General features: G+C 43.8%; 1 protein-coding gene across 1 annotated transcript in view; it reads left to right on the top strand.

Annotated features, from left to right (window-relative positions):
• The window catches only part of CSMD1 (CUB and Sushi multiple domains 1), a 4,503,734-nt gene that overhangs the window by 2,483,848 nt on the left and 1,996,765 nt on the right, over positions 1-23,121 (top strand). Inside the window, exons 17-19 of the mRNA XM_078647516.1 lie at positions 10,295-10,482; positions 13,179-13,367; positions 21,200-21,316. Coding sequence (XP_078503642.1) covers positions 10,295-10,482; positions 13,179-13,367; positions 21,200-21,316 — 494 coding nt within the window. The remainder of the gene's footprint in view (positions 1-10,294; positions 10,483-13,178; positions 13,368-21,199; positions 21,317-23,121) is intronic.

Raw genomic sequence — 23,121 nt, 5'->3', positions numbered from 1 at the left:
GACTCCACAGAACAGGGATGTGGGAGGGCAGTGAGGTATCTCCTGTTGGATATTCAGCAGAGTAAATGCTGAGAAAAGTAAGTAACTTGTTTTTCTGATGGATACGTCTAACCACTTATTCCTCACTCTAGAATGGATACCAAAACAGTATCTGCCCAGATGGAGGGACTGTGGAGTAGACACAGACCATAAGGTCCTGCAGGGGAGTGGGCTGAGTGAATTTTCCACTGGAGCTGGCTGTATAGGCAGTATTACTTTGTGAAAGTATGCTATAATTCCCACATTTCAGCAGCATGGCAGATATCAAGGAGGCAGTAGTGGTTCATGAAAGTATGCAATAACGCCCATGTCTCAGCCTGGCAGATATCAAGGATAGAAGCTACAGAAGTCAAGTAATTGGTATCAGCGTTAGCCCTGGCAGAATGTACTTTCAGATCTTCTGTGTGTTATTTCTTGGCCAGCATTTAGGAGATATTGATGCAGAAGAATATCAACCTCAACAAGGTTGCATCCTGCCCTTTCATCATCCCAGACAACCCCACAAAAAAGATTGTCCACATGGTGTTCCTTGGTAAGACTATTGTAAAATCTTAAAGCCCTTTTTGGGTCTATCTGATAGAGTCCCTCCTCCTCTTTTGAGGACAGGCTTGGAGCAAAAGTCACTGACAGAGTGCTGGATTGTCCAACATGAAGGGAAGTCATGGCCTGAGTACTAACACCAACTTGTCAGGAAAAAAGGTGGTACATAGCACTTCCCCTGAAAGTGCCTAAAGTTCACTCATTGGATGAACTGAAGTAATCTGAATGAGGAAGAAAGCCTTCAAATGCAGGAGACACAGCTAGTAGCTATGCATCGGCTCTAAAGCATACACATAGGAAATGTCAAGCCCAAGTTAATGTCTCACTGTGGCATCACAAACTGCTTGGGAGAAAACATTTGAAGGGTTTTAATAAATCTCATCACTGCACGTGATATAAAAAGGGTTGATTGCTCTGGTAAATTTGGAAAGGCCGAATGGGCCAACAAATATCCTTTATTACTCCCCTCGGCTAGTCCTTGCTGACACAAATGTTACGCAAAGAACAAGGATGTCTGGTAGATTTTAATTCAAGGGATAAGTCTTATGAGTACCACACTAGTCTACATATGTTGTCCCAGCACATAGCATAACTGAATTTTATGGAAGGGTGCCTGGTGGCAAGTATGACATCCACCACTTGAGTCAGTATATCAATTGCAGGCAGTTACGGCCACTCAGTCTCCACACAAATGGGTAGAACAGTTGCACATGCTCAGAGTACCACAATCTAGAGCCACTTGGGTCACTTGGGCATGATCTTTTTCAGAACTCGAGGAAGGAGCAGGAAAGTGTACTGGAGTCCTGTGTTTCATCAGGAATGTATCTCCTAATGATGGGTTTTGCAGAAACTACAAACTTTCTTCACTGTGTATTTTCAACATTTTTCAGATCTAGCCAGGGTTATTTAACTGTTTGAAGATGCCCTGTGCCTCCTTGGAATGTAGACACCACTCATGATCTGCCACCTACTCATCATGTCCACTCTGGCATTCAAACAAACTAGCAGGTGGTTTGTGATCATGGGAGTACTCTAGAGCACCAACTAACTCCGGAGTTGTAGACTGTCCTGGCACTGAAGTCACGAGCCCACACCACCCTGCTAGCTGCAATACTATATGGAGGTGGTGTTGTCCATGAGACCCTGCACAAACCTACCTTGAGGGACTGCAGAAAGGTCTTCAGAGGCAGATGAATGGCCTGCAACTTCAACAGATTAATATGAAGGAGGGTTGCTGTCTGAAAACAGAGACCTCTGATGTACATCCCCCCTAGATAACCTGACCTACTCATTAGGGACGCGTCTGTTACCACCATCAAATTCTGGGTTGGGAAGGGGAGGGGTCTGCCACAGTGACGTTGCTACATCTTTCACTGCCGTGGGGGTCCCTGCATTTGCCGCTCCACCGACGGCCGCAGGTAGGAGCGAGGGAGGTCCCTGCATTTGCCACCCCTCGACAGCCACAGGTAAGAGCGGGGGAGGATGGCGATCCCTTCATTTGCCACCCCTCGACATCCGCACGAACGCCCCCTGCTATGCCACTGGTCTGCCATTGGACCATTTGTTTTCAAGGAGCCACCACTGCATATTGTGAGGCTTCTCCTCCAAGCTCAGGATGACACCCGTCAGATTTCATTGATGCTAGGCTCATTGGAACTTAAGATTCTATTGCAAAGCCTGTATGTGCCACCTAGCATAAATGACTAGGAATTCAGGATGCTAAATAGCCCAAAACCTTCAAATATGCTATACCTGTAATCCAAAACAGGGGCTGAAACTTCAGGATTATAGTCTGAATGTCCTGGAGTCTTTGCAGAGGAGTGAAGATCCTGAACTGCACAGTTTCCAGGTTATCTCCAATGAATGGAAGCCTCTGCAAAGAGTACAGGTACAACTTTATCTTCTGAATCCCAATGTTGTCAGAAGGTTCACCGTTGTCTCAAGATGGTCTATGAAGGACTGTAGCAAGACCACCTTTGGTAATGAGTCATTGAGATAAAGGAAGACTGTATACTTGACCTCAGGAGGCCTGCAGCGACCACCTCCATCCCTTTTGTGAACACCCACAGGGTGCTAGTGAGGCTGAAGGAGAGCATAACAAACTGCAAATGCTCCTCTTGCACATTAATTGAACTGCAGATAGTGGCTATGGGACCTGCAGGAAAGGTAGATGAAAATACATGTCCTGTAGGTTCAAGGTCATCATCCATTGGCCCTGGAGGGGGGAGGCAGGATCTGGGATAGCATAAGCATTTGCAATTTGTCCTTCCACAGAAGGCATTGAATGGCCATGGGGCCAAATTAGGCCCGAGACTCCAATCATCCTTAGGAAATATGTGCACCCTCCATAGCACCGCTGGAGAGTAATACTTGCTCATCTTTCAGTAGAATGGACAGGTCCTCATCTGAAATTTACTCTGGTGTAGGGAGTATATTTGGCAGGCAAAAAGAAAAAGATGATGACACCCATCAGTAGGAAAGTGCTATTAAGGGCTAACTTAGGTGGTTTGGTGGCTATTGCAGCTGGGGAAAGAGGAATGTGAGCACTGATGCCTCTGCTATCCCATGCTAGATAGATGTCTGCCCCAGCTGTGCAGATAGTCTTGAAGGAACTGGGGTGACAACTGTATTAGTTGGGGAGATTTTTTTTGCTTACATAACTTCTGAAAATGTTCGATTGGTGTGGAAACTGCTTGGCAGGGGTCAACAGACCCAGGTAGGTTTACTTCCTTAATGCGCTGCAATGCAGAGCTATGCCTTCTCACTGAAAAGGGGTGATCCATCAAAGGGCACTTCCCTGAAATAGACCTGTAAATCACCGGATATTCGACACATGTCAATGAAATACAACATTGGTACCAGCAGCCCACCCCAGGGAATACATAGTGTTGAGACCTGCACTGTAGTTTCAGTTGGCCTTGATCAAAGGGACCCTATGGTCTTCTGGGGCTGCTGACAAGATGCCACTGGCCATGTCCCACAGAGCATCTGTATAGTGACCCAGCAAATAAACAGCATTTGCTGACCACAATGCTAGACTGGTGGGGGAAAACATACTCTTGCCAAACTGTGGTGCAGATCGCTAGCTATTTTGGCAATTTACTATATTTTCAGTGACCTGCATACATAACATGCTTATGCAAGCTACTGGTCAAGTTCTACATTCATGTCACATTCTCAGTTATTTGCACACATAATTATTCCCCAGCTCATCCTTACTGGCCCCTCTGTGGTCACTACATCCATTTTTGTCTGAGGTAGTTTGAGGAGGGGGGAGAGAGAGCATTTTTGTCTGGAGCAATTGTCGGTATCTGTTCTCCGGGGTCGCTCCTTCTTACTGTCCCTGTGACCCTGCATTTTGAGTGACTGGAAACTAGAACAAGAGAATGGGGGAACTAAGTGATCCTTGAGGTCTTGTGAGCATCTTCCAGTTGCAAATTGATACCAGACAATAAAGAATACGGTTTGCTTAAGTGACGGCCTAAGGGCCTGACAACCCTACCCTGTACATGTTGTGTGGATTCTTTGTTGGCCTGACGGCCCCAGCGCCTTGCCAACGTCGGGTAATTGTTCGCTCTTTACAAATAATGGACAAATACTAGACATTTTTCGTTCTCCAAGAAGACTGACTTGTTAAGGCCATCAAGGCTTTCAGGTCTCTAACTGGACTCGTCATTTAGTCTGAGTGATTATCAACATGTTCTAGGTAGGTCAACAAGAAAAGGAAGGCTTTGGAGTCTGACTCCTCCCAGGTGTTAGGGTCTCTTCGTCTGGGGATGTCTTTGCCAGCTCTTGAGAGCTCGAGTGGAGAGCTCTCATGCCCTACTTTGGCTACAGTCCTGCAGCTGCCTCTAGAGTGGCTTTTGAACGAAAAATTGATTCCATAGTGGCAGACATGGTCTGTTGTGAGATGATCAGTGGTAGCTGGCTGAGTAGGTCACCTCCATTGAATCTACTATGAAAGGCCTGGCACCTGAAATCACTGCAGTGCAAAACAGGCTATCTACCATTGAAAACTTTAGAAACCACAGCTGAAGTTGCAGAAAACAGAGTGTGTCAGAATAATGTTAGAATCATTGTGCTTCTGGAGCATGTTGAGGGCACTACTACCAACATGATTTATTTTCTGGAGAATTGGATTAAAGAAAAGGTATCTCCGGCGGGCCTTTCGCCTTACAACTCCTTAGAAGGAGCCCATTGTAACCCCTCATGGCCCCCATTGCCTTGTGCGGCTCCTCAACCAACAGTGGCAAAACATTTGCCCTATACAGATCAAGATCATATCTTGACTCAGGCCAGACTCTGTGTAGACATTATGGTTGAAAAGAATAGAATTATTTTCTTTCCTGACTTCACACGTGAAGTCCAGAAAGAAAAGGCCTCTTTCAACAATGGCAAAACACGCCTTGGCCTACTAGGCATCACATATGTAATGTTGTTCCCTGCCAGATTGAGTGTGAGTAATTTTTCACATCACCTCAGTCTATGCGGGAATATATAAACTGCCTTCCTCTATGAAAAGAAGACCTTGCTCAGAAGAATACATCGCTTAGACAATGAGCACCTCTGAAAGAAGCTAAAAGCACCCATGCAGGCCACTCCATTTCAGCTGTAAACATGTTATTAATGCATGTGGTGTGGAGGCATTGGCTGCCTTGAGTAGAAGGGAATCCACTCTTGCTGTCTACCAATGGAGAAGATAAATCACATGACTCAGATTCTGATCAAACCTCTGTCTCATCTCTAGGATCTGCTGAATCCTTGCCGAAGTTTACCCCAGGCACATCAGATAAAATAATCTAAAATAATTATTTTTGTTTGGTTATACAAGAGAGCTGGTGGAATGTCAATGGAATTCTGTAATGTCAGGCTTGTTGTCATACTGGGCTCAATTTTGAGGTGATTATCCTGTATGAAAGGCCCAAATTCTGTATGCATGGCCCAATCTTGAGGTGATTATTCTGTTTGTATCCTGCAGATGATTTGGTTATGAATGGGAGCTACTGGAATGGCAACGTGAATACTGTAGTGCTGCGCAAATTGCACAGTTGGGCTTAATCTTGAGGTGATTATCCAGTTTATCCTGTTCATGGTGTTCTGTGGGGCTGGGGAGCTCCTTGGTAGGCACCCACCCCCCCCTTCGTGATGTTGTTGTGCTTGTAATGCATGCATGTGAGTTGGAGGGTTTCCCATGAGAAATTGTTTGCTTCTAGTCCTGGAGATGGGAAGTTGGGTTGGCTGCATTTGTTTATTGGATTTTTATAGATTTACCCCTCCCAGAAGTTCCTAGATATTATTGACAGATAGTAGGTCTACTGTCATTTGGGTTGGAGTGGTTCCCCATCAAGATATCCCACATGGCGACCTCCATGATGTACAACTTCATCTCCTGAAACTTCCAGGGTCTTCATAGTATGTCTAAAAGATATAAGGTGTATTCCTATCTAAAGAAGTGCAGAACTTACTTAGCGCTGCTGTAGGAGAGCCATCTTACTAGGTCTGAAGGATTGGCTCTCCCCAAGAGGTTGCAGCTCTATGCCATGGCCTATTTCGGCTTTTTACTTTGGGTAAGACCGGGAGTACCATTTCAGAAAACAATTGAACTTGTAGATCCTGAGGGTAGGTACGTGGTCATCTCTGGGAGGCTGTCAGGATGCAACCTTGTTTTTGCCGGAATCTATGCTCCCAATAGAGACCAGGGGGGTTCTTGCTGATCTACCTATGCCCTTTGCACCTTACCTGACTCAGACCATATTATTGTGGGGGAATTTAAACTGTGTTGCAGATCCCATACTCAGTTTTTCATGTCTGCTCTTGGGAGGTTCTCTGGTGACCCAGATGGCTCATATTTTCTCTACAGGGCAACAGCATTGGGGACTAGTAGACTCTTGGAGATGACTTCGCCCTGTGGCACAAAACTACTCATTATATTCAGGCTTGTATGAACTTCATGTTCAACTTGACACCTTTTTATGCACCCAACTGTCCATGGTGCAGTTCATGAATAGAATATTAGTGCTGAACTGTTTCAGATGATAACCCAGAGTTAGTCTTTCTAAAGGGAGCGACCTTGCGTTCTGGTTTGGAGATTGCAGGTGGAGGCACAGGATGACCAGGTCTTTAAAAATAATAATGGAGAGGCCATAAGTGCTTACTTTGCTGACAATACTGGCATTGCTGCATCCCCTTTGATTGCGTGGGATGCTTTTTAAGACACTGATCAGGGGCCGCTGCATTGCCGAAGTGTTTGGGGAGTGTAGAACACTGGTAGGTGATGTCGACGCTCAAGAAAAGGTGCTTTGAAATCTCGAACAATGAAGACAGGGTAACCCTGCTCTTAAGAATCCATTGCTGGAGGTAAAGGAATTACTGGCAGCCCAAGTTGAGAAACTCCACTGCTTTGATTACAGTGAATATCTGACTTGTGCTCATGCAGAGCGTGATAAAACAGGTTCCCTTTTAGAATGGCTCACTATCCCAAATATAAGGGGTTCTATGTTTTTGGAGTTCCTATTTTTGGAACTGATCTGGGGGACAGGTATGCATTGGGTGACACTAACTAAACTGCAGCGCCCAGTGGTGGAGAGAGGACTGGCTGCGCCTGACTTAAAGTTGTATTGCTTGGCGGCCTAACTGCAATGGTTAAACCTGTGGGTTTATTACAGAATGAACCCTGAAGAAGAGGATATCATTGGCTCGATGCCTGACTTGCAAGACCTGTTTTGGGTCCTCTTTGTGCCCTAATGACATTTACCTGTGGTCTCTCATTAGCTCCTAGAAATACATCAGTGCTGGTGACGTTGTCTACAGTGGACCCATGTTCAAGTGCCTTATTCGCTTAATCTTCCACTAAAAGTGGTTAAAAATAGAAGCTTGCATAGGATCGCTGGGGGTATTGAGGGATGGGCTGACTATGGGGTTAATTGTGCAAGGGATTTGTATTGGGATGGATTGTTGCTTATGTTTGAAGACTTTGTTGAAGAATTCGAAATGCTAGAAGGCCAATAGCTGTTGCACAGGGTAGTGGTTGCCACAATTAGGAATCACTGGAGTAATAGAGGTGCTGAGCCTGTAACACACCATGTGTGTCAGTTGGTCTGTACAAAGTCAGGTTGTGTTAATGCAGTCATGTGTCTCTATTGTGCTATTCGTGCTGGTGTTGTTACTTCCCTCACTGATCAAAAAGAGAAATGGGAGACGGACGTAGAGCTTCAGATTGCTGATATGGACTGGGAGAGGATTTTATCACATATACCTGCTGTCTCTCAGAAATGCCATGTTCAAATTAATTCATTTTTATATTCTGCATAGACCTGGCAAGATAACCAGGTTTTATGTGACTGCTGTAGTGAAATGTCCAAGATGTTGGAAGTTAGGGGCAGAAGTGTTCCATATGGTATGGTCCTGCCCATACTTGTTGGAGTTCTGTGAAATGGTATTAAACTGTGCTAATAAAATAACTTTACCAGTAATCCCTTGTACACCTTTGGCCTGCATACTTGGAGATACCCTTGCCCCAAAAGAGGAAAACCACTACTAAGTGTATTCACTTTGCATTGATTCTGGTATAGATGTGAATTTACAATGCATTGGAAGTATACACATGGCCATCAAATGATTAAATGGCGAGAAGAACTGGTTAAGTCAGCAGGGCTTGAGAGTGCTGTGTTGTGTTGAATAATTGATGGGGCTAGAGTAGGGAACATCTGGTGGATTGCTTGTTGGCCCTGATTGATAACACAGATATGTCACATAGGTCCATGATTTCTCAGGAGGACCTGTAGAGTAGTAATAACTGATCTTGCATGAATCGTGTTGGGTGGGATTTGAAATTACTGTGTTGAACTTTCAAGATATTGATCACTATGGCCTTGTTTTGAAACTTCTGTGGTGAACTTTCAAGATGTTAGCCACTGTGGTGCACTACATAGGGTTTAGTAACTGTAGGTGGGGGAGTTAGTTGTTGTTCGCTAGTTAGAAGCTGTAGTGGGGAATAATATGCTTGAATATGGTTTGCACTCAGACTGTACTTGTCTGCTTGTCATTTATAACCTATGTATTATATGTAGTGCTTGCTTGTCATATTTAACCTATTTATTATGTGTTTTTGCTTAACTGTAATTTCTAATCTTTTCATTATATGTATTTGCTTGTTTGTTATTTTTTTCTTTATTTTACCTATTTACTATGTACTATCGCAGTGCATTATTACTTTTTTGTAGTGTATCCTGGTAAATCATGCTTTATGTTGTAGTTGAAAAAAATAACATTTTGTTTAGAACGAATACTCTTGGCAAAAGCCTCAATCCTATTGGATTATTTTCCTGGAGGAGTGGTTGATAATGAGTTAGGGTTCATTTTTCTTGGTAAGGTATGTACAACAAGGGTCTCTGGAGAAGGATGTTTAGTAAGAAAATCAGGGTCTCCAGAAGCCAGTGGCGAGTCATGCCCTACATGAGCAGAAGAGTCATGCCCACTGACATTCCGTAAATCTATGTTCAAGGTATCATTTGTATAATGAGTGGGAGAAAGCCATCACCATATCATTATCATCCACATCCCGGAGAGTCCCGTTATCAATCAGGGGTTTGTAAAGAGCGGCAACTCACCTGTGAGGGTCTCAAGGCATGGGGGGCTACAGATTCATCTGAGCGCTGGGTTCATTCGAAGAGCCAGGTCATGAGGTCCTTCCTGAATTGGAACAGTGATGGGAATTGCCTGTGGCAGGGGGAAATAGGGAAATGGACCTGACTGGGGTCATTTGTAGTTACCTGAGGCCTGAAGACATGCCAGATGGAGCCAGAAGCGCACCAAACATTTGCAGTATGTTCACCTGGTAATTTGTCGCTGATGGTAAAGGAAACTCTGGGCACAAGAGGAACAGCCAAGGAATCTCTCCATAACTGTAGACTTCAGAGGTGGTTGACATAGTGATGCCCCCGTGCCTTATCCTTAGATTCATAGTAGTGAATATCTTTGTGTCCCACTTCACTTTTTTATCTTTGTGCTTGGACTTCAATTTTGACTTATCCCAGGACTTGACCATGAAACTGACTGCTTGCAGGAACAGCCTCAAAGAACAGGACAGAGTTCATGCCTGAGACTTGCAGAAGGACCACGGCTTCCTTGATGACTGTGCCACCTTTCTGTGCTCTGTGATATATAGCTTCGCCTCCCAGTCCTGTATTGCCTTTGGGTGCATGAGGACGCAAGACATAGAACTGTGGTCTGAGCCTAGACGCTAGAAACACACCTTATGTGGGTCTATGACCAGTATCGGTTTTCTGCAGTTGCTACATGGTGTGACACTTGTCGTTTTGGGGGGAATATCATTCTGTAGTACTCTTGAATTAGTTCTGGAATCGTCTGAAAACTGACAAGATCGGAAGTGGAGCTCCAGATCCGCATGTGGTGTAGCTGCACTGCTGAAGAAAAGATTCCAGATTCAGTCTGACGTCTAGGGATCTACGGTTAGGATGCTGCTGTTAGATGTAGCCTTCAGATATCATGTTCACTGAAGGGTAACAAAAAAATGGTTAATTCCAAAAGGTTTCTCCGTACCAGGATTCCAGGATTATTACAGACTATATAAATGATTTCCAAATTGATTCCTTCTATATACATTTATATTCTGTGAATATATTTTAACATTCTGTATATTTGAAGTTTATTCAAAATGTCAGGGGGGTTTCATAAATTGCCTGTTTTGTTTCAGATTCCAAACTGAAGTAAATTATGATACATTGGAGGTGCGAGATGGACCTGCTAATACGTCACCATTAATAGGAGAATATCACGGCACCCAAGCACCCCAGTTTCTCATCAGCACAGGGAACTTCATGTACTTGTTGTTTACTACTGACAACAGCCGTTCCAGCGTTGGTTTTCTAATCCGATATGAAAGTAAGTCCGATGGTTCTTGTACTTTGTAAAGAATTCGTGCAAGTCTGTAGATGCAACAGGAGTAAAAGTGGCGCACACGACAATTTTTTCCAACATTTGTTTTTTTTTTAAATAAACCGAAACATTCTGGTTGTTTGAGATTTTAGTATTGAAAAACTTGGGACAGTTTTATCTGTCCAAGTGTCGTTAATGTCAAAGAAACATTTTGAAAACTCGCAAAATATTTACTATAATTTGAAGGCAGTGTTAAAAAAAATTCAAAACATATTTACATATAGTGATACATAAAGCTTGATTTGTTATTGACTCTACTGGTGGCAGTTCAGAGGTTCACATCATGATGCAGTGTGAGAAACAGCATTGGTAGAAGTGGAAGGAGAAAGGGCAGGTCTCCAGGGGAATAAAGGATACTGTTTGTGGCCAATCTGAGAATCAGGCACTGGTCAGCAGTGGTGAGAAGCAGACACTAATGGGGTACATGAGGATTCCTAACATGGGCCGTATAAGGGACTGACAGGAAGTGAGAACTGGACAGACGCATGCTGGGTAGAAGCACATACTCGAGGCATTAGGAGTGCCTGTAGATCATCTGAATGTACAACCGATTTTTGGGGGAGGATGCCTTTAACTTGCTGGTCACATCGATTTAGCAGTGAGCTTTTAACTCACATTAAGCAGGATACAGTTGAACTTTTATTTGCCTTTGCCCCATTTAAAATTGCGCACCTTTTTTTTTTACAGTCTTAGTTCCTTTGATAATATTGCTTTGGAATTGTATGTTTTTTTACCTCTCAACTGTAAGACTTGCACTCAGAGTGGCATATTAGATATGTTGCCTGTTGCTTTTTTGGCTTCGGAATTTTACCTCAAAACACACAAGATGATGGACGGAATGTTGCACATTGGCAAAACATTCACCCCTAGTCACAGATCTGGGTTTAATCCATTGTTATTTTGCTCACCACGCCACCCCAGTTCAGACATGGTCATATGCAAATCAGTCTTGACCCTGTGCCTCATGGGAACAGTCCAGCCCGAACTGCCAAGCCATGTCTTCCCTGGACGGGAGTCAAGCATCCTAGGACCGGTTTCTATCTATCAGCCGACATCAGCCAGGATAGATTGACTCCAGTGTCGTAGTGAGCATGGGACCCACGTCTGGGCATACCCTTCCAACATAGGGCGGACAGCAAAACACACAAGATGATGGACCAAATGTTGCACATTGGCAAAACATTCACCCCCAGTCACAGATCTGGAATTAATCCATCGTTATTTTGCTCACCACGCCACCCCAGTTCAGACATGGCCATATGAAAATCAGTCTTGATCCTGTGCCTCATGGGAACAGTCCAGCCCGAACTGCCAAGCCATGTCTGCCCTGGACTGGAATTAAGCATCCTAGGACCGGTTTCTGGCTATCAGTCATCATCAGCCAGGATAGTTTGACTCCAGTGGCATAGTGAGCACGGGACCCACGTCTGGGCATACCCTTCCCACATAGGGCGAACAGCAAAACACACAAGATGATGGACTGAATGTTGCACATTGGCAAAACATTCACCCCCTATCACAGATCTGGGTTTAATCTATCGTTATTTTGTTCACCACGCCACCCCAGTTCAGACATGGCCATGTGCAAATCAGTCTTGACCCTGTGCCTCATGGAACAGTCCAGCCCGAATTGCCAAGCCATGTCTTCCTATGACCGGAATCAATCATCCTAGGACCGGTTTCTGGCTATCAGCCGTCATCAGCCAGGATAGCTTGACCGTGGGACGGGTATGCTGAGACGTGAGTCCCATGCTCTCCATGCCACTGTAATCAAGCTATCCTGGCTGATGAGGGCTGAAAGCCCGAAACAGGTCCTAGGATGCTTGTTTCCAGTCCAGGAGGACCTGGCTTGGCAATTCAGGCTGGACTGTTCTCATGGGGCACAGGGTCAAGACTGATTTGCATATGGCTGGGTTCAAACTGGAATGGCATGGTGAGCAAAAAAACGATGGATGTAGGCCCAGATCTTTGTACTGGGGTGAATGTTTGACATTGTTCTGTATTCTGTCCATCAACTGTTGTTTTTGCATTTGCCACCCTGAGTGGGTCGGGTATGCTCCGACGTGAGTACCGTGCTCTCCATGCCACTGTAATCAAGCTATCCTGGCTGATGGGGGCTGAAAGCCCAAAACCGGTCCTAGGATGCTTGTTTCCAGTCCAGGGAGGACCTAGCTTGGCAGTACGGGCTGGGCTGTTTCCATGGGGCACAGGGTCAAGACTGATTTGCATATGGCTGGGTTCAAACTGGAATGGCATGGTGTGCAAAAAAGCGATGGATTTAGGCCCAGATCTCTGTACTGGGGTGAATGTATGACATTGTTCTGCATTCTGTCCATCAACTGTTGTTTTTGCATATGGAATTTTTCTGCCATATATATAGGCAAACTTGGGAAATGTCTGTGTTTTTTGAGATAACAAGTACACAAAACAATAAGCAAATGAGTAGGTTCTCCATTCCTATTGTAAGAAAACTATCGAGTTGTTATTACAGCAAATGCTTTGCACTGATGTGATAGAGGAATGGTGAATATAGTGTCATTCTATCTCTTAGTATCACTGACATACACTTAGCAATAAACTAACTATTCCCAGAGTAAATCACACTTAGCTAAAGGGGAATGATTATTCGCATTTTTTTCTAGGTGTTACACTGGAATCTGACTCCTGCCTTGACCCAGGCATTCCTGTGAATGGCCATCGACACGGTAACAACTTTGGCATCAGATCAATTGTAAGATTCAGCTGTGATCCAGGATACATTCTCAGTGAGGAGGAACCACTGATATGTGAAAGTAATCATCAGTGGAATCATGCGTTGCCCAGCTGCGATGGTAGGTCCCAAAAACAACGACTGTTTTTTTTCCTTTCCTTTAATAAAATATTCTGGTTCCAGTGTATGAATGTGAACCCGTTACCTAGATGGGCTGCCTTGTGGTATAATAATAGTGATGGCAAAGGTTGTTTCATTCAATGTAAATTCGTTATTTAATTTGTCATGGTTTGCAAAAAATTGTAAACAGAAAATACAGAAATAACTGGTCTCCAGTAAATATTTATGTTGTTCAAATAATGATAAAATAAAAATTATTTTGATTCATAAAGAAAATTGAATTCCTAAAGTAATCGAAACTGCTATGGATATAAGGTGCACACATCCTTTAGAATGTTTACGCTTATGAATTGCAAATGAGGGGTAGAATGATCGCTGCTTTGCTCCACGTATGAGAGGTCAAACGACTTACCATTAATTAGGTAGCTGTGTAGCTCCTCACTCAGCAGAGGGACCTTGTTACAATTCATTAATCAAATTAGATCTCCTTAAAACAACACATTTTCATAAATAATAAAAGGCATTAGTGCACTTGGAGGCACTGCACTACCCTCAGTGACTATGCTCATTATTATAAGAAATGCTTGCTCATATGAGAATTCAAAGTGTTCAGCTACATTTTTCAAAATGAGCTGTGAAACCCCCTGATGATCCACTAGATATATTTCTCGTGTCTCCATGGAGTGCAAAGAACGCTAATGACATGCAAAAGAAGTAGAGTTTTCGAATGTATCAAGGAGAGAAGGACTGTCTTCCGTTAAAGCCAAACCATATGAACTAGTCCTGTGTTTGTCTAGGGGACCACTTAATTTGTGAATATGTAATGACTGCTAATCATTCTACGCCAACGTGAAGAATACCCATTTGTAATGAATAATTGAACACGTCGGTCCAGCCCATCCTTAAGTGTTCACCTTCACTGGAGAATATTGCACTTTGGCAGAATATTAAATATTGACGTGCTGGGTCAAGTATAGTTGTCGTCAATGTTAAATACAAATAGTCCTTGCGGAATGAATACGGCCACTTTACACATTTTTCGTTACTTTCTAGTGTTTCCATTCAACTATATATCAGATGACATGCTCAACATGTGACCCTATTTTGCTTCTTCTTAATATGTTTTGTTCCTCACATTTGGTTCACATGGTTCGTCACATTTGTGTTTTTAAGGATATATGTTTTTTACATAGTCCTCATAAGATGGGTGTTTGCAACCACGAGAAAGCAATATTCCTTCTCCTTTGTCACTGGTTCAATGGCTCAACCTGCCAGTGCTTTTGATTCACAAAGCCATCTGCACATGAAACTCGTACTAACTCCTGCAAGTGTAAATATTCAGAAATTAAGTGTTTTTAAGTACATGAAAACCATTTTACTTATGAATAACATGAATTCATGATGGTGTATTATAGTTCCTAATGAGTAACTGTCACTCAATGAGTGAGTAGTGTGCATTCCAGGGTTTCCAAATCAGTTTTGGAACTCTGACTAACTCGGGAAGTAGAGGGTTTACTTGTGCTTTAGGGATGGGTAAACTCCTTTAAAGCATGGGGAGGGTCTTAGTATTCGTGGGTATGTAAGTGCAGGGGTGTCTCAACAGGGAACAATGTTTTGAGGAGATACAAATTCAAAACTTGTCATTGCACTAAGGCGATGGCATTTCAGCAGGTGTAATTGTATAATGTGCCGAAGGAAATATCAGTGCACATGCATATATTGCAGATCACAGGAATATTACTGAAGTGTGCCTTGAAAACCGAGACAGGTACTGAATTATAGTTGTACATCAAGAAACTTTAGAGAATTCCAGAACGTTGCAAATGTGCACTCATGTTAGGATTTAACTCTGGAATTGATTCACAACGTAGCCAGAATCGGTCCTTCGTGTGCTATGCTGTCAGCAACCAAACTAGAGAGAGGATACATTGCCAATGAGATATATAACTACATTTAAAATGAGACAAAAGTGAATTGACCCTATAGTAACACCTTTCCTGTGTAACCGCTTTTTGCATTATATTCTGTGGACCAGGGTAATGACATGCAAGGGATTTCCAGGTATTGGCACTCACCCTCAAGATGTTTAATAAAAAAATCCTAAAAACCACAATTGGAGCATAGAGGGAAGAACAGACAGGGTCGCCCTCCACTCAAAAGTTATAGAACAACCAACAAGACCCTGTCAAGGACGTCAACAGAAGTCAGTAGGGAGGAAGAACAGTCATTTCGTACTGATAACTACTCCAGAACCACACACAAATTGTGGGGGTACTTTCACTGCACTGCGCCCAGATTCATAAAAAAACGGAATTTCCTTGGCAGAAACACTGAACACCCAATAGTATGACCCACCTAGGTCTATCACCAAGATCCACCCTCAAGGTGTAGGATCAAATTCTCCTCAGAAAAATGTGTGAAAACCAAATGACACCTCACGGAAACACCACCATCGGGGCAACTGGTATGTAATTTCCAGACAAGCCCCTGTCTCATCATCGGTAGTCACTTGATTCTCAAAGAAAAGGGAAAAAGTGTCCAAACACAAACAACACAAATATGTGACAAAATGTGAAAAGCAGAGACAGTCTGCTAGTGACAAACATACAACATAAAAAAGTGCATAAAACACAGCAACTAGTTCCCTTAACCGACTTTATTCATAGGGAAAAAGTTTAGATGCTGTACCAATAAAAAGGCTGGTAGCTAATCATGCATTCCATTACCTAGTGCCAGTGCCGACATGTTTCACTGCCATATACTTTAAGGCAGTTTCATCAGGGCTGCACTGTATGCTGCCACTCCACTTTGGACATTTGTTCTTTGTTTACCAAAGACCACCAGGTTGATCATACCGGTCGCCTAAGGGATGGACGAGATGTATGGAGCTTCAAACGTGAGATCCTACTTTCACTTTAGCCAATAGCTTTCGTAGTCGCTCAGTCGGAGCGCTTTGCCTCATCCATTGAAATGGATGAGGCAAAGCGCAAAGCGCTCCGACTGAGCGACTACGAAACCTATTGGCTAAAGTGAAAGTAGGATCTCACGTTTGGAGCTCCATACATCTTCTCCATCCCTTAGGCGACCGGTATGATCAACCTGGTGGTCTTTGGTAAACAAAGAACAAGTGTTCAAAGTGGAGTGGCAGCATACAGTGCAGCCCTGATGAAACTGCCTTAAAGTATATGGCAGTGAAACATGTCGGCACTGGCACTAGGTAATGGTATGCATGATTAGCTACCAGCCTTTTTATTGGTACAGCATCTAAGGCCAGATGTAGGTAATTCTATTTTACCGACTCATAAATACCGAATTTTACCGATTCGGTATTTATGAATCGGTAAAATAGAAGTACCGAGATGTAGGTAAATCCAGATGTGGATTTACCGAATCTTTAAAAGTCGGTATTTACCGATTCGGTAAATACCGACCGGTAATGCTCCATTCATTCCTATGGGCTTTGAAGCCCATAGGAATGAATGGGGCATTACCGGTCGGTATTTACCGAATCGGTAAATACCGATTTTGACAAGGGTGCAGGGGGTGTCACTTTGACACCCTCTAGCACCCCCAAAAAAGGTACGGGGGCCATGTGGCAAGCATACCTGCCCTAAGGGCAGGTCTGCCTGTCATATGGCACAGGTGTGCATGCACACATGTGCATGCACACCTCAATCGGTATTTCACCATCAAATTGAATTTGATGGTAAAATACCGATTTCTTAGGCCTTGTGGGACTCATAAGAGTCCCACCTACATATCAATTTTACCGATTCTGTAAAAATACCGGTCGGTAAATTTACCGACCAGTATATTTACAGAATCGGTAAAATTACCGATTTGCCCCGTTTCTGTCCTCCTACATCTCGGTAGCCAAATACCGGTCGGTAACGGCTGAATTCGGCCGTTACCGACCGGTATTTGGCTACCTACATCTGGCCCTTTTTCCCTATGAATAAAGTCGGTTAAGGGAACTAGTTGCTGTGTTTTATGCACTTTTTTATGTTGTATGTTTGTCACTAGCAGACTGTCTCTGCTTTTCACATTTTGTCACATATTTGTGTTGTTTGTGTTTGGACACTTTTTCCCTTTTCTTTGAGAATCAAGTGACTACCGATGATGAGACAGGGGCTTGTCTGGAAATTACATACCAGTTACCCCGATGGTGGTGTTTCCGTGAGGTGTCATTTGGTTTTCACACATTTTTCTGAGGAGAATTTGATCCTACACCTTGAGGGTGGATCTTGGTGATAGACCTAGGTGGGTCATACTATTGGGTGTTCAGTATTTCTGCCAAGGAAATTCCGTTTTTTTATTAATCTGGGCGCAGTGCAGTGAAAGTACCTCCACAATTTGTGTGTGGTTCTGGAGTAGTTATCTGTACGAAATGACTGTTCTTCCTCCCTACTGACTTCTGTTGACGTCCTTGGACAGGGTTTTGTTGGTTGTTCTATAATAAAAAAATCCTGCCTGTTTCATATGAAACTATGAACATGGATGGTATAAGTATAATTATGATTCGTCTACTGTCTTTCTACTTTCACTTCCTTTCATTCAATAAACTCGTGGTGATATTTGCAAATGGTATGAACATTAGCAAGCTCACCTGTGTAACTTTTTGGAAAAACACACAAATATTTCTAACAGAAATTTAGGACTACAACTATATTCTCCTAAGTAACATTCTCAATGGGTCACACATTTGAAACCAGAATGGACGCTTCTGTATCAAGCAGTGCAAGTCACTATAGAGCATTATCTGCAAATGAAGGCTTAAAGTATGTCTGCACCTTCCCATGGATGATGCAAGATTAAGCCAAAGTAATACATGAACTTTCCATCCATATGTGGAAGTATGGTCTTATCAAGCCACATACTGGAAATAGGGATCGCTCCACGTACTGCTTATCCTGCTTTCGTTTTTCTTGGACATAAATTGAATACTGATGGATGTTCCTGTTGTCTGAAGACATAAGGCCTAAACAAGTGGACATCTATTTCATTTTGTGAATTCAAAGGTTCTCTTAGTCCACCTAGGTAGCCTGTAAGTCAAAAGTACTATTTTTTTTACTGAACATAATCTTCGAGTAAATCAGAAAGAGATTAGAAAGTCCAAGCTCATGGGGTGTGTTAGACCTGGCATCTTTGGCGTGGTTTCCCCCTATCTTTTTGCCTCTACCTCCTGTATTTTTGATGCTGTGCTGGATTTCGTTTTTGCTGGTTTAGATGCTTTGGACACTCTGCCACTGCTGATCAGTGCCAGAGTGTAAGTGCTCCCTAGGTAAATTGATATTGTGATTGGATATACCTGATTGGCATATTTGTATCACCATGAAGTCCCTAGTAAAGTGCACTGGGTGTGCCAGGGCTGGTGATGACAAATGCTACTAGTGGGTCTGCAGCACTGATTGTGCCACCCACAGGAGTAGCTCTAAAATGGTGTCTAAGGCCTGCTACTGCAGTGCCTGTGTGCCGTTTAGAAACTGCCATGTCCTCCTGATCAGTGTCCCCACTGACCAGGCCTAACCCTTCCCTTTTTGTGCACATCAGTCACCCCTACGGAAGGCCCAAGGTACCCCCCTGGGCAGGGTGCAGTGTATGTAAAAGGTAGAGAATGTACTAGTGCAGGTGACAAGCTCTGATAGTGAATGGCAGCCATTTTAGTTTTTCACTATTGTAAGGCTATCTTGCTCCAAAGATTAACATGGGGGATGCTGGCTACAGTGGCTTCCAGCATTTCTTCCCATAGGAACAAGATAGGACATAAATATCTAGTATCCCTGAACTCAGAATTTAATAACACATCTTTTAGGAAAGGTTGTTTTTAAATCCTGTGTTTGAGAACAACACTTTTAGAAAGTTCCTGTTCTCTTGTCTGACCTTTCTGTGTGCCTTGGCCTGTTTGTGGATTGACTGTCTGGTTTGAGAGTGACAGGGGCTGGGGATGCCCCAGGAGGCTGGCTGAGTCAGCCCTAGGCTGAATGACTGCATTTGCAACTGGAGTGGTGGGAGGAGTTAGCACCTGGGCCTGAATAGGGCTGCGCCTGCCTTGCACAATGCTGGCTCCACCTCCTGCTGGGTGGCTGACAACCCTGCCCCTCACTCTGAAAGGAAAGGAGAAGCCAGGCAAACAAAGTGCTCAAGCAACACCCAGAACTGGTTCAGACCAGGCTCAGGGCCAACTTGCACAAAGAGAACAAAGACTTTTAGGGGTATAAGTACAGGACCCCTGACAACAGAAAATTAGATCATCCTGGAATCAAGAAGGAACCTCTGCCAAGGAGAAAGCTGACTCTGAAGAAGGAAGACTGTCCTGCTGTTGCTCTGCTGGACTGACCTGCTGTTGCTTTGCTGCCAAGGAGAGGGGAAGGACTTTGCTAGTGTGCTGTGTCCCCTGTCTTGAAGGAATCTCCAAGGGCCTAAGAAGAGCTGGCTCCCTGTTCTGAAGTCCCAGGAACAAAAGGTCTTCAACCCCAGCTTCCCTGAACTCTGCTGAGAGAGTTCTGTCCTTCCTAGAGTGCTTGATCCAGTTGTGGGGCCTCTGGAAGTGTACCTTTGCTGGGAAGCTTGAAACTAAGCTTGAGAGACTTTTGCATTTGAAAAGTGTTGCATCGCTCGCTTGCGGAGCGCATCCCCGATAGTGCGAGAAGATTCCCACTGCTACGAAGGTCGAGATCGTCGCAGCGTCTGTTGCCGCTGCCAGAGCCGTCGCATCCTTCGTTTGCGGGACGCACCAGACTGGTGCGGGAAAGTCGAACATCGCTGCGAGTGTCGTCGCAGAGCCTGTCGTCGCTGGGTGAGATCGCCGCACCGCTTGCTTGCGGACCGCATCACGTCACTGCGAGCATCGTCGCAGAACCATCACATCGAGGAGCTGCGAGAGAGAGGATCACCGCTGGATCGCGCATCGTCGCCCCAGAGATCATCGCAACCCCTACGAGATCGTCGCATCGTGCCTTTGCGAGAACAAACTTCCTACGGAACCTCCGCACCGGAATCCTTCCTCCCCATCCAGACCGGATTCGTCGCAACACGCCCGCTGCTGCAGCGGGGTTGTTGCATCGCCTCCCCAGGGTCTCAGAATCAATGCATCGCTTGTATTCCACCTCACCAGCTTCTGCTTTTGGAACTTTGTTGCAACTAAAAGGTACTGTGAGTAAACGTGACGCAACTGTGAACTTTTCACGCATCTGTGGATTCTTCTATCGCAACCTAAAGAATTTGAACGCAACCTTAAGAACTCTTTTGAAACCATATTCTTGAACTGTGTATGTTGGATTTTTGTCGTTTTGGTCTTGTGTAGTTTAGATTAAATACCTTTATTTTTCTAAACTGTTGTGCAGTCAGTTTGTGGTGTTTTCACTGTGTTACTGTGAGTGTTGGTACAAATACTTTACACATTGCCTCTCGTTAGCCTAGACTGTTCGTGCCAAGCTACCTAGAGGGTGAGCAGGGGTTATCTCAGAGGGTTTCCTCCTTACCCTGACTCGAAGCAAGGCTCCCTATTTGGACAGTGGTACCTACCCCTGCCAACTAGAGACCCCCAGTTCTAACAGGGTGATCTTCACCCTTCTGTTAAATTTGATTTCTTCATGATTGATAGTTTTCTAATGCAGTTGTATTTTTGTTTATTTTTTTCTAACTATGTAAAATATCATGATATATTAATTGCATTCAAACTTGCTAATTATGTTAGAATTGTTTTATTGTAGGAACACATATAATGAAAGCTATTTTTTACTTACGTTTCAAAAGGATTGTTTCAATTCATGATTGAGTTATTTTGTATTTACAATTAATTGCAATTTCTGTTTTTCTTTCGTTATTATTAAGCTCTTTGCGGTGGCTACATTCATGGAAAGCATGGGACCATCCTTTCACCTGGCTTTCCAGATTTTTATCCAAATTCTTTAAACTGTACATGGAATATAGAAGTGACACATGGAAAGGGTAAGTTAAAACATAAATAAGCATATGTGAATGTTTAACACTTTTCATACACAAAAAGTACTTTCTCTTTGATCTGTTTGATAATTTTTTGAATTGTCCTTAAATAGCAGGCGAACAAAAATCAATAGACTTATCAGCAAACCCAATTACCATTGCTTTTTGAATCTTTACAAAATATATGACCAAGAGTCTTTTGAATTAACATGCAATTAATTTGCACCTTAAAGTAGTGTTTCATGCTAAAACGGAGGGAACGGAAATGAGCCATATCTACTAAGAAATGGCACACATCTGCTCCCTCCTACCTCTGACGCACTGTGTGCTGTCTAGCACCAGGCATTGACCCTTATGTCATGTGTTGGTTCCTTCCAGCTTTGCCCATACAATGCAGGAGCGATGATCAACCCGATCCACTACCCTTGCCCATAAGCGACCCACTGAACGTAATACAATGAGTCAGCAGAGGGGCAACGGACAGGGGGCGGGAAAAGGGTAGTGACAAATAAGGGATCCCAGGTGTTCTTCTAAGGACTACTGCAATGACCAGTGTCCTTATCTCCACGTGACTGCACCTACAATAACAGGAATAGTTACAGTCTAACACATATGGTATTACATACACAACATAGTGCCTCCTAATGTGACCATGCCAGTACAACCCAACACCTCCTTACCCGCAAACGCTGTATCCGAAGATCTTCAATGTCAAGATGGTAAGACAGCCAAAGCAGGGAAAGGGGAGGGGAAGATGGACCGGGAGAAACGCTCTGGAAGTCACAGAGCCTACAATATAGGAGGAAAAAGTTGTTATAACGACTGATAAAACCTCCTTCCAGGTTCAGGGATTATACTCAGGGGAAATACGGGGATATGTGCAGGGAGGTTAAATCGCCGGCTTCCAACGCTGCTACTGCTGGACCCGGAAGCGTCCGAACTTCACTCCACCTCCACAAAACGATGTAGAAAGGGCGGAAAAGACGCGGAAATGCGTATACCGCGATGCCCACAGTCACAAAGTTTGTAAAAGTAATCCAGCCGGACCACTATCTTCAATTCAGGAGAGCGCCGGAGCCCCAGCTACTCCCAAATCCCATCCGGGCTAAAAGGCTCAAAGTAGACAAAAGCAAAAGGGAGCACAACACGGTAGAAGGGAAAGCACATCCAGGGAAGACGAACAACAGGAAATAGGCGAAGGGCAAGGTAAGAAGGGCAAGGAATAAGCAAAGAGCCCAATATACGAGTAAACTAGCTCACGAGCCCGTGAACTACCGCCACAGTGTCCCAAAATACAAATATGTCCCTAGCCCCAAAACCAGGAACCACACGACTAGATATCAAGCACTGAGGACAGGGAGAAGGCAGCTTATAACTCCCCCCATCAGGTCACATGGGCTTCACAAACATGGCCACAAAAAGAGGACTACGCACGAATCCTAACATCATGCTACAAGGGTGCCTGTGTTACAGGTAGGTTTGTTTTTGTGAGGGGAGGCATACCTTCTTGTACAAAAATAATCCTTAGTGGCAATTTCTTCTTTCTATGTGTGCTGAATACATCATACATGGAAAGAGGAAATAACAGGAGAAAACAAATATTTCTCCTCATTAGGCCTTTCTGTGGTAGGCATACTATTTTGTCGCAATACCACATTTACTAGATTTAGTAAATATAGAATTGCATCATATTCAATGGGCGGATACACAGAAATGGCCATGCTCTACCCATTGAACGTCTACTGCTATGAAATATACTGCAACGTAACACAAGCCACTGCGTTGCATTACATTTCTTTACAAAGCCACAC

Source organism: Lissotriton helveticus, chromosome 6 (assembly GCF_964261635.1).
Source record: "Lissotriton helveticus chromosome 6, aLisHel1.1, whole genome shotgun sequence".
In the NCBI taxonomy this organism is placed as follows: Eukaryota; Metazoa; Chordata; class Amphibia; order Caudata; family Salamandridae; genus Lissotriton; species Lissotriton helveticus.
Note: the sequence above shows the minus strand (reverse complement) of the source record. Positions and strands in the feature narration are given on the sequence as shown.